The sequence below is a fragment of the Canis lupus genome, chromosome 18 (genome assembly GCF_003254725.2).
Source record: "Canis lupus dingo isolate Sandy chromosome 18, ASM325472v2, whole genome shotgun sequence".
In the NCBI taxonomy this organism is placed as follows: Eukaryota; Metazoa; Chordata; class Mammalia; order Carnivora; family Canidae; genus Canis; species Canis lupus.
In genome coordinates, this window is record NC_064260.1 from 52,725,821 (window position 1) to 52,737,885 (window position 12,065).

The 12,065-nt window shown below is 54.8% G+C and overlaps 1 protein-coding gene across 5 annotated transcripts; it reads left to right on the forward strand.

Annotated features, from left to right (window-relative positions):
• The first annotated feature begins 261 nt into the window (after window positions 1-261).
• On the forward strand, window positions 262-10,481 carry BAD (BCL2 associated agonist of cell death). Of its 5 annotated transcripts, none has more exons than XM_025446048.3 (4): window positions 262-396; window positions 847-1,041; window positions 9,222-9,412; window positions 9,961-10,481. In XM_025446048.3, exons 2-4 carry the CDS (start codon window positions 855-857, stop codon window positions 10,084-10,086), a joined length of 504 nt encoding a protein of 167 aa, XP_025301833.3. In that variant the 5' UTR covers window positions 262-396; window positions 847-854; the 3' UTR covers window positions 10,087-10,481. The 5 variants fall into 5 exon arrangements, with proteins under 5 accessions (XP_025301833.3, XP_025301831.3, XP_025301832.3 ...); XM_025446046.3 differs by lacking the exon at window positions 262-396 and adding an exon at window positions 440-582; XM_025446047.3 differs by lacking the exon at window positions 262-396 and adding an exon at window positions 565-764.
• Window positions 10,482-12,065: the final 1,584 nt, after the last annotated feature.

The following is a 12,065-nucleotide window of genomic DNA, read 5'->3' on the forward strand; positions in this document are numbered from 1 at the left end:
TGCGGCGCGAGGTTTCCACTGTGGGGAGGAGGGAGCGGGACTTCCCGACCCGACTCCCCCGTCCACACGGAGCAGTGACAGCAGCAACACCTGCATCCGACGGCTGAGCTTCAGCTTCAGCTTTGCAAAGTGCTTTCACCCACAGTAATCGCCACTCGGTTTACAGAGTTCACTGGCCTCCAAGGGAGATGTCATCATCCCCATTTTACAGGAGTGGAGACTAAGGCCCAAAGGGGCTGAAGGGCTTGTCAGCAGAAGCTGGTCTCCAGGTTCCAAGAGGAGACCCCAGAGAATCCCTCATCTGCTCCCGCGCAGGACCCAGGCACAAGGAAGTCAGGAACCGAGCGGCGGGAGAAGAGGAAGGGACCCGGGACGACGGCAGTGGGCTGGGCGCAGGTCCGCCGCGGGGGCGGGGTCTGGGCCAGGGGCGGCCACGCCCCCTGGCCCGCCTTAGTGACGTGTCACCAGCTGATTGGGCCCTCTCGGTGACAGTTCCCGTTACCCAGGCAACTAGGGCCGGACTCCCTCAGTACTAGAGGGAGGCGGCAGGCCCGGGTCAGGGGCCTCGAGATCGGGCTTGGGGTAAGACTTGTGTGCCGTCACCGAGGACAGGTTGGGCCAGGGCCTAGGTAGGGACCTGGAACCGCTTCACAGCTCCGGGGCTCCACAAGAGGAGATTTAGGTAGACAGGCTGAGCGACCTGCCCAGCTAGCCTCAGTGGACAAACGGGGGCCCGGGAGGCAGAGTGAACCTGGGGTTCTAAGGTGGGCATCTGCTGCCCTCTCCCTTCACTAGCCACCATTTACCCCAGCTGTGCCCTAACTACCTGCTGTCTTGCCCCCACAGCCCAGAGCATGTTCCAGATCCCAGAGTTTGAGCCCAGTGAGCAGGAAGACTCCAGCCCTGCAAATAGGGGCTTGGGCCCCAGCCCCACAGGGGACCGGCCCCCAAGCCCTGGCAAGCACCAGCAGACGGCCCCAGGCCTCCTAGGGGAAGCTGGTCACCAGCAGGGGCAGCCAGCCAGCCGCAAACACCATGGAGGTAGGTACCTGCCTGGCCACCTTGCCCTGCCCCAACAGCTCCCTGCATCCTAGCTGCATCCCCACTCGCTGGCCTTGAGTAAGTCCCTAACCTCTCTGCACCTCAGTTTCCTCTTCTGTAAACCAGAGCAATTAATCACCACCATTGTAGGGCTGTTGGGATGATTAGTAGAACTATATAGGAAGCAATTATAGGGCCCGTGTGTAGTAAATGCTCAAAGAATGTAGCTGTTAGCATAGGACCAGAACACAAATCACCTAGAGACAACCAGTCAGCCAGAAAGGGGAAATGACTTGCCTAAGGTCACACTTGGTTGGCATTACCTTTGGTAGGAACCAGGGCTGGAAGACTCCAAGGTGCCCTGCCCCCGGCTTTGCACCTTCCCTGAAATTGGACCTTAGCCCCAGGTATGTATTTTCCTGCCCTGTGGCACACACCCATACTGGGACTATCCTTGCCAGTTGCCAGGGGTAAATGACTCCAAGGATAGCCCTTCCAGGAAGCGGGCCTGTCCACATCCACTGAAGGAACCCAGTGCTAAGATGGAAGGATGGGCACAGAGTGTGGTGGCCATTTCTCACCAGTGCCCACCTCCCCAGTGCCCAACACAGGTTTGGGCGCCTGGAACCACCATAGAGGTCTGGTGTGAACAAAACTTGTATCCCTGATCTCCTGAAGTCTGAATGACCCCATCCATCCCCACCTTCAGGAATAGGAAGGCTTACCGGGTCTTCCTCCCCAGCCCCCCCCAGCCCCCCCAGCCCCCCCCCCAACTTTGTCAGACTGAACTCCAGATTTTCTTTACCTCCTTTAACATCCAGATCTTTGCACTTGCTGTTTTTCTGCTCACTACAGGTTTCTACCCCCCACCTCCCTGTTCCTCTTCATCCTCCATATCAAGTGCTTAGTTTGTGCCACATGCTGTCCCAGCTGCCAGGGGTACACCAGTGAACAAAAAAGATAAAAGCCCTTGCCCTTGTGGTGCCTACATTCTAGTTAAGTGAGAAAGTGAGAAGAGACAAGCCATAAACAAACAAATGCCATAATGTGTTAGAAGATGACAGGCGTTGGGTGGCAGTGCCAGAAACATTGACTTTCTCTTTGAAATCCAGAGTATTGGGAGCTGGAGGAGACTCTAACGGGTGGTCAGGGTCAGCCTTGGCAGGAAGCAATATTACAGCAAAGCTTGGAAGGGGTGAGGGGTGAGCCCCGTCCATATCATTGGAAAAAGACAGATCCTGGCCTAGGGAAGGGCAAATGCAAAGGCCCTGAGGGGAGGACACGGTCTAGGCCCCTGGGGGGAGGAGAGTTTGGAAGTGGAGGGAGGGATAGATGGGAGGGGGGAGGAGCCCCTGGGCAGGGCCTGGAAGGCCAGTGTCAGGGTGTTGGCTTTCACTCTGAGTGGAAACACATGGGACAGCTTTGAGCAGAGGCAAGGGTGGTCTGATTTGGGGTCAAGAGAATCACCAGGGCCCCAGAGTTAAGACTAGTCTGCAATGGGCAAAAGCAGCCATGGGGCTGCAGGAGAGGCAGCCCCAAGAGTCCCAGTGAGGAAGGATGGTGGCTTGCACCTGGTGGTGGCCGTGGGGTTGGTAAATAGCTGGACTCTGGGTTTATTTTGAAGGTAGAACTGGCAGGATCTGCCAACGAACTGGATGTTGGGGGCAGGGGTGGAAAAGACAGGAGCCAGGGATTGCTGCAAGGAATCTGGCCTGGGCACCTGAAGGACGGAACTATGGCAGAACTGTTTGGGCCAGGGCAGGTGAGAGGTGCCTTTTGGGCAGCCAGATGGAGGTTTCTAGTAGGCATAGGTCCAGGTGGGATTTATACACATGGGAGTTTTCAATCACTGAGGTAATGTTCTCTGAGGCCCAGGGAGCCAGCATAGACAGGCCAGCAACAGAGGAAGAGGCAGCATTGAGGACTGAGAAAGAATTAGCAGGATTGGAGGGAAACCAGGAGCAGGCAGGGCCTGGGCAGCAAGGGGGAATAGTCTGGCTGGAGGGGGACTGGGAGCAGAGCCCTGGAACCACCAAGACGGGGCTGTTGCAGTTTGGGTGGGGAGGTTGAGGGAAGGCTGAGCTCAGTTCAGTGGGGAGGGATGACAGGAAGAGAAGTGGAGGCAGAAAGGAGAGCCCAATCTTGGCAGCTGTGTTCCAGAAAAGGGAGCAGAGAAATGGGCAGCACCTGAAGGCCCAAGGAGGCTCCAGGAAGGGTTGTTTAATTTTTTTTTTTAAAGATTGTATTCATTTATTCATGAGAGACACAGAGAGAGAGGCAGAGACATAGGCAGAGGGAAAAGCAGGGAGCCCGATGTGGAACTGGATCCCGGGACTCAAGGATCACGCCCTGAGCCAAAGGCAGATACTCAACCGCTGAAACAACGAGATGTCCTGAGTTGTTTAATTTTTAATTTTTTTTTTAATTTTAGAAGGGAGAAAGAAAACAGCCCGTCTATAAGCTGATGGGAGTAATCCAGGAGCCAGGAAACTACCCAATGAGGCAGGAGAGAAGGGAGACTAGCTAGAGAGATGTCTTTGAGTAGGGGAGGGGTCTGGTGCCTGGGGAGGGCTAGCTCAGCTAAACGCCGGAAGGTGGACATAGCTGCGTGGTCTTGGGTAGATACTTTATGGGAAGTAGTAGAAGTTTCTCTTGTGGGTGCTTCCGGGTTCTCCAGGAGAGGGTTGAAGGAGAAAGGATCAGGTTTGAAGTAGTCGAGCATCCCCAAACATAGAGCATGTGAAGTGTACTGGGCAATGTCAAGGGTGCAACTGGGTTTTATGGTCTTTCTTTTCTTTCTTTTTTTCTTTTCTTTTCTTTTCTTTTTTTTCTTTCTTTCATTTCACTTTATCTGTTCATGAGAGACAGAGAGAGAGAGGCAGAGGGAAAAGCAGGCTCCTTGGAGGGTGGGACTGGATTCCCCAGACAAACGGGATCATGCCCTGAGCCAAAGGCGGATGCTCCACTGCTGAGCCACCCAGGCATCCCTATGGCCGTGAATTTCAGTGGTGGCTGCATGGTTGTGCTTTTCTCCAGCCACACTGGCTACCAGGGGCCTGTGGGGGCCAGCAGGGAGTTAGAGTTTAACCAGAGCTGTGCCTGTCTCAGCCTAGCTGGGAAGAGGTGCCTGCAAGGGAGGGAATGGTTGGTGTGGGGTGTCAGTTTGCTCTGGAACTTCTGGCATCACTAGAGTGGGCTACCAAGGCAGGGAGCCAGCCAGGTAGGGGTGTAAGGCTTGGGATAGAATTACCGAAGGTTCTGTCCCTGCAACTGAGAGTGAGGGCAGGACTAGAGAAGGCAGGGCAAGGAAGGAGAGGTTGGGAAGGGGAAGGACCACTTGGGTCCTGTGAATGAATGAGGATATGTGGTGATGGAGAGAGCAGCAGGGATTGGATGGAAGAAGTTCCTGCACCAGGGGGTGTGTGGCCTGGATAAGGACCGAGGAGGAGGGAGTGAGAATAGTCTGAAGCAGTGATAAGGACACCTCCCCTAGCTCCAGACCCTTCAATGAGGAGGGCTGCAAGGAAAAGAAAGTGCGAAGACAGCACAGGTGTTCTTAAACTTTGTTTTCAATACCTAAAAAGCAAGTGATTTTCCCATAAAAATCAACAAGTGCAAATGGCCTGCCAGAGCCACAAAGCCACTGCCCCCTCCAGACGGGCAGAGTCCTGTCACACTTCATACCCCCTGGCCCCTGGGTCTTGTGGGCCTGGACTGTCAGCATCCCCAGGGCAGAGACTGAGCTACCTTCTGTGCTGTGACAGGCCCTGCACATAGCCCAGTGCCAGGGACAGGCAGGTATGTGGTGAGCTGTGTGTGTGGATGGATGGTAGAGAGGGAAGGAGGAATGCCCAGTAGGTGAGGCCACAGGGTTCAAACACCACACTACCCTCTATTAGCAGTTTGAGCTTGAGCAGGCTAGTTAACTCTGTCTGCGTCAGTTTTCTTATCTTTAAAATGAGAATAGAACTAGTTCTCCCTTCTAGGTTGTAGGGAGGATCTGATCAATTAATATAGGAAAAATGTTGGGATCCCTGGGTGGCACAGTGGTTTGGTGCCTGCCTTTGGCCCAGGGCGCGATCCTGGAGACCCAGGATCGAACCCCACGTCGGGCTCCTGGTGCATGGAGCCTGCTTCTCCCTCTGCCTCTGCCTCTCTCTCTCTCTCTCTGTGTGACTATAAATAAATAAAAATTTAAAAAAAATAAATGTTTAAAAAAAATAGGAAAAATGCTTAGAAACAGTGCCTGGTCCAGAGGAATCTCTCTTCTTACTATTACTGTGATTGTTGCTGTTATTGTTACTATGAGTTGGCCTAGGCGCTGAGCAGAGTTGAGGACTGCCATTCTTTCAGTGGAGGTAGACGTGAATAACCTATGCCCTCCTGATGATGGACAAGTAAAGTATAAGTTAGAACCAGAAGATAAAGGCCTTGAAAGACACACTAAGGAGTTTGGACTTCACCTCCTCGGCAATTGGGAGCCACTGAAGGTTTTAGGAAGGGGACAGACACAGTTGGGTTTAGAGCAGGGGTTGGCAAACCATAGCCACAGCTAAATCCCTATTTTTTTTTCAGCCCATGAGCTAAGAATGGTTTTGACAGGGCAGCCCCGGTGGCTTAGTGGTTAGTGCCGCCATCAGCCCGGGGTGTGATCCTGGAGACCCGGGATCAAGTCCTGCATCGGGCTCCCCACATGGAGACATGGAGCCTGCTTCTCCTTCTGCCTGTGTCTCTGCCTCTCTCTCTGTGGGTCTCTCATGAATAAGTAAAATCTTAAAAAAAAAAAAAAAAAAAAAGAATGGTTTTAACATTTTTAAAATTTTAGTGGAATATAGCAACACAGTTAATTATATATTGTTTATGGCTTCTTTCAAGCTATGACCAGCAAAGAGTAGGGCACTTTTAAAAGCTCAGTTTACACAAATGATTGTCATTTTGATGATGGCTCGGTTGGCATTGCTAAATCCATGGCTTTGGTGAAAATACCCTACCCTACCCCATTTGATAGGCTCCTGATAGAGTGGGCACTCACCAAAGGCCCAGAGGTGCCTTCCCCCAGACTGCACCCCCAAGGTGGTCCAAGGTGTTGCTGTTGGGAACCTGGGGCATGAGCATTAAGCACACAGACCCTAGAGCCAACCTGGCTGGGTTTGGATCCCAGCTCTGCCACTTACTGGCTGTGTGACATTGGGGAAGGTACTTACCCTCTCTGTGCCTTAGTTTTCTCCTATAAAATGGGGACAGTGAGGAACCTTTCTCATGGGGTGTGATGGAGATGTAATGAATTGATTCAGGTGAAGCACTTTGAACTTGACATGGCAAGTATTCTTCTGCTGGTTCTGATTCCTAGGCAAGGAGGTGGTACCCAGACCAAGTGGCCACCTGCAAGTCACTCATTTTCTGACTCTTGGACCTTGTGTCTGTCAAGTGTGGTGGTTGTGTGCCTTATTAAAAACTAGTAAAGGAGAATAGCTGACATTCCTCGAGCACTTAAGTGGCCAGGAGGGTGTGCCAGCTGCAGGACCTCTGGCAATTCCTAACCTCTAGGTGCCTCCATTTCTTCATCTGTAATATAGGGAGAACTTAGCAGCTACCTCACTGGGAAGCTGGGAGGCTTCGGGATGTAAAAGCGGCAGAACCTGGTGCTCTCCTTGTCTCATCTGTTCTTGGATGTCCTGGGAGATAGGAACTGCCCCCATTTCATAGAGGAAGATACCGAGGCCCCAAAAGGTTGGGAGAGGGCCCAAGGTGGGGCACCTGGGGGTCTCAGTCAGTTGAGGGTCTACCTTCAGTTCAGGTCATGATCCCAGGATCCTGCTTTTAGTATATGTGCTGCCGAAGTGAGCACGATCCCAGGGTCCTGGGATAGAGCCCCACATCGGGCTCCTTGCTCAGCAGGGAGTCTGCTTCCCTCTCTCCCTCTGCTCTTCTCAGTCACCTCCATGCTCCCCTCTCTCTTAAATAATTTTTTTAAAATCCTAAAAAAAAAAAAAAAAAGAGGAAGAAAATGGCCCAAGGTCACAGAAATCTGGTTGAGGTGGGACCCTTGCGTCTGCCCACACCCTCACCCTCCATAGAATTGGAAAGTGCTCTGTAGATGGGCCTGTTCTTATCAGGGGTCTTTCTATTCCTGACTCTCAGGCAGTATTCCCAATCCTGATTTCTGAGTTAGCTGCCTGTTCTCCACTTCCACCTCACTTCTCAAAGGCTGTATGGTGTTCCTTCCTGACATCAGGCCTGGACTTGGGTGAAGCTCAGAACAGCCAGGAGCTCTGACCACTCTCTTAATCTAGACCTTTCTGAATCGAGTACTCTCTTCACATCTTAGCTTTCTTTTTTCTTTTTTATTTCTTTTTTTTTTAATTTTTATTTATTTATGATAGTCACACATGGTGGGAGAGAGAGAGAGAGAGAGAGAGAGAGAGAGGCAGAGACATAGGCAGAGGGAGAAGCAGGCTCCATGCACCGGGAGCCCGACGTGGGATTCGATCCCGGGTCTCCAGGATCGCGCCCTGGGCCAAAGGCAGGCGCCAAACCGCTGCACCACCCAGGGATCCCCACATTTTAGCTTTCTTAGCCACGGATCTTTCTTAGCCCCTGAAAGTGACCTGTAGGGCTTTGTGTAAGGTCCTTTGGGAGAGAATGAGACACTTGTCCCCTGGCCTCAGAGCCTGGCCTAAATCCAACTTCCTCCAAAATGCCTTCCCTGACAGATGGGCTTTGCCAGGGACCCCCAGCATGTTGCCGTGTGTTTGTTCCATGCTGTCAGTCTGTCTGTCTTTTTTAAGATTGTATTTATTGTATTCATGAGCGTTACACAGAGAGAGAGAGGCAGAGACACAGGCAGAGGGAGAAGTAGGCTCCCTGCAAGGAACCTGATGTAGGACTCGATCCTGGGACTCCGGGATCACACCCTGAACCAAAGGCAGGTGCTCAGCTGCTGAGCCCATGCTGTGTTTCACGCTGTTATGTAGCTCTGGGTTCTTGCTCCTGGGAGTGGTTCTAGGTCTTTGTTGGTCTGGATTTGGGGGTGGGATTGGCAGGAGTGGAAGGATGGCACACAGTACAGAGGTCAGAACACAGGAGAGGTGACTGTGAATGACAACTTATCATGTACTTTCAACTCTCAGAGCACTTTCACATACTTCATGTGACCTCTACACAGCCACTGGTAGTAGGGGATAGGTCTCTCCCCACACAGAGGTGAGCACACTGGTTCAGAGTTGAAGGGTGGTAGCTCAATGGCTAATTACTGGACTCGGGAGTCCAAGAAACTTCTAGGGAGTTCCAGCCTGAGAGCTTCACATTGTGTGACCTTGGACAAGTCTCATTTCTCTAAGTCTCTGTCTTATCGTCTATAAAATGGAAGCAATATTAGTACTCCTTAAGATGGTTAGGAGCATAATGAGGTAATTCCGAGGGCTGGCACATAGTAAGTGCTCCATAATCATTACCTTAAAAAGTCAACAGACAGGGGCACCTGGGTGACTTAAAGTGTCACCTTTGGCTCTGATCATGTTCCCAGGGTCCTGGGATAGGGCCACATTGGGTTCTCTGCTTAACAGGGAGCCTGCTTCTCGCTCTCCCTGTTGCTCCCCCTGCTTGTGTTCTCTGTCAAATAAGTAAATAAAATATTAAGGGAAAAAAAAATTAATAGACCCTTCCAGACTCAATCTCCAAAGTGGGTGTTCTGGGAGGTACAGACATGCTGCAGACAGGTGCTTGTTCTCCAGGGACCCAAGGTCTCCCTAGGCCACAACAGTGAAATAGATGGGCCCCCCGCAGATCACTTGCCCAGCTAAGAGTTCAGCCCTGCCTGGGGCCAGAGACCTCATCCAGGGAGTGCCCCGGGGCCCTGTGGTGTTGCACTGATAATTATACTACTTATGGCCTTATTTTGTGGCAGGCACAGAGGCAGGTCATTTGATACTCTAAGGGCCTGGCCCACTGTTGGGGCTCAATTAAGATTTGTGGGATTACTGAGAAGTTAATTCGAATCTTCACAAAAGCCCCAGGAGCTTCCCTCGCTTTACATATGAAGGAACTGAACTGGGGCTCCAGGTACCCCTGAAGGTACTGTGCACACAGAGCCATCAGCGAGAGGGAGCTGCCCGGAGGGCTTTGGCAAGGCTGGGGGCGCAAAGGAGTAGAGACTCATGTCGCCCCCGTCCCCCGTGCAGGCGCTGGGGCTGAGACCCGGAGTCGCCACAGCTCGTTCCCCGCGGGGACCGACGAGGATGAAGGAATGGAGGAAGAAGAGCTCAGCCCTTTCCGGGGGCGCTCGAGCTCAGCGCCCCCCAACCTCTGCGCGGCACGGCGCTACGGCCGCGAGCTCCGCAGGATGAGCGACGAGTTCCAGGGCTCCTTCAAGGTGAGCGCCGGCCCCCAAAGCATGTCGGGAACTGTAGTTCCGGGGCCGCTCCTCTCCGTCGGCCCTGACCCTGAGTCCCAGGGCCTGCCGGTATCTGTAGTCCACACCGTGCGTCAGAACGTTAAAGGTCCCGAGTTCCCCAGATCCTCGCGGCGCGGAGCGCGCTGGCATTTGTGCTCCCGGGCAGTCCCTTTCAGATATCCGGGTTCTTTGGCTTCAACAACTTCAGAATTCCTCAGTTCTTGGACTGCCGTCCCGGCTTCCAGAGGCTGGGTCTCGGGCTCTTCCGGGGTCCTGGCGTTCTCTCCCCGCGCCCCTGGCACAGTGTGTCTGGGACCTAATCAGTCCCGTTCCTAAGGGCCCAAATGATCCTTCGAGGCTCCTCAAGTGGACAGGAGGCCCCTCGGTGCAGGGCATGCTGGGAGCTACGGTCTTTGGTCGGCCGGCCGGCGTCTCACTTAGCGGCGGGGTCCCGGAGGAGGAGGGCTCCGACTCGCGCTGCCAGAACAAGCTAACTCATTTAACCCTTTCCTCCTCCCACCCCGAAGGGACTTCCTCGCCCGAAGAGCGCGGGGACAGCGACGCAGATGCGACAAAGCCCCAGCTGGACGCGCGTCATCCAGTCCTGGTGGGATCGGAACTTGGGGAGAGGAGGCTCCGCCCCGTCCCAGTGACCCGTCCCGCGTCCCGAAACTCTCCCCTTCTCTCGGCGCCGCCGGCGGCCATCTTGGGTGTGGGCGGAAGTCTTTCCCGCAGGCTCGATGTAAGAAAGAGGTTCAGTTCTTTCCTTCTCGAAGGAGGCGATCTGACCCAAAGCCGATCCCCTTCCGGTGTGCACCAGGAGCACGGAGGGGTTTGGCCCCGTCGGAAGTTTTGAAGTTTACGCGCCCTTGGCGGCCGGAAGTGGCCCCGTGCCCCCGCCCCGGCCCCCGCCCGGGCTGCCCCGAGCGTCTGCGCCAAGTTGCGGGGCAGGAAAACCCTAACTTCTCCAGAGCCCTTTCCTCCGCGGCGTCGCTGCGGGCTGTCACTCGCAACGAAATGTGCTAATAAAGCCCGCGTTTGTGCCGCCGAGGCTCCTCTCTCTGTCGCCTGGGGCCTCGCAACCCTGAGAGCGTCCTCGCTTTACACGTGAGGGAAACCGAGGCTCCTTCTGAGCGGCTTCTCCTGGAACCGAGCCCGGGGAGGGGTCGGGGCGGCGAGCAGAGTGGCTGCTCGGCCTCCGGAAAGGGAAAGCGGCGCGGCGCGGGGCCGCGGGGCCCCAGGGCCTTATCTCATGTGGTAATTGGGACCTGCAGGCCGGCCGGCCGGAATTCCGCGCTCGGCAAACCGTGCCGCGGCCCCCCAGGGAGGGTCAGTTGTTCCTATTTGGGTCACTCCTTCCAAACAGCTACTGTGTGGCCGGCCTGGGGCCAGCTCTATTCAGGGAGCTGGCAGGACTTGCAGGGGGGCGGGGAGGCTGGGCCCTGGGCTGGGACTGGACGGTCACTAGGGAACTGAGAAGCTTCACCAGGACCTGGGAGCAGAGCTGGGAGCAGAGCTGAATCCCAGAAACATTTATTGGAGCCCCCTATAGACCAGCCGGCGCCCTGCACTGGGTGTACAGAGACGAATTCCACGCAGCTCCGCTGGCCGCTGTCTGGAGCTTCCTGGGGGGGGAGAGCCCGCCCCTCGGAGTGGAGTTTCCGCCAGCTGAGGGCTGTAACAAGGACTGAGAACCGGGAGAGGGCGGCTCCCTCGGGCAGGGGAAAGGGAAAGTCAGGGAGGGCTTCAGGGAGGAGGTGAGTTAACACTGGGACTTGGAGAGAGGGGGGAAGGAGCGGAGGCCAGGATTATGAGGGGGCTAGAATGTCATACCTGGGAGTTTGGAGTTTAGCCTGGCCTGTAAGGACCCAGGGACTGATCTGGGCTGTTTCTGTAGGTAGAGGTAAGCCACACCAGGAATATAGGTCTTAGCCAAGGGGCCTGGCCACGGAATCGAATCGGAATCGAGTAGGCCCCTCTGGGGACAGGACCAGGCCTGACCACAGAAACAGGCAGGGCCTAGGCACTGGTATTAACCCCCAGGGAGCAGGGCAAAGAGGAGAGGCCCCCAGCCCTGGGAAGGACCTGCTCTGGAAGCCCTTTCTCGGTCATATCCCCACCCTGTTTGCCTGAGGCTATAACAAAAACAAAGAACACTCGATTGGCAGGAGATAAGCCCAGATAAGAGGCTGCCTTCCTCTGGAGGAGGGAGGCAGTCAGCCTGGGAAGCGCCAGGAAGCTGGGAGAGGCCTTGAAGAAATGCCAGCCTGGCCCTGCCTCAGAACCTAGCCGCACCGCGTCCGCATCCTCGCTGTGGGGTCTCTGCCACTCGCTGTCCGGCAGCAGGAGGGAGAAGCATGGAGCAGGTGCTCCCTTGCTGGCCGAAGACAGTCTGTCATAGAGGGTCCAGGCCCGCCCTGCCTCCAGGTCAGGACATCTTGACTTAGCTGTGGCCCCGCACACGTGACTTCTGCTCTGGGCCTCAGTTTCCTCATCTGTAAAACAGGCATAACATCTCCCTCATAGGGATGAGGGGGGATTCTGGTTCTCCCAGACCCTGTGAGCGTCTGTGACTGTCAGCTTCCCTTCTCACCCATTCCCCACCTATTGTATCACCAAGAGCCCGGGTCCC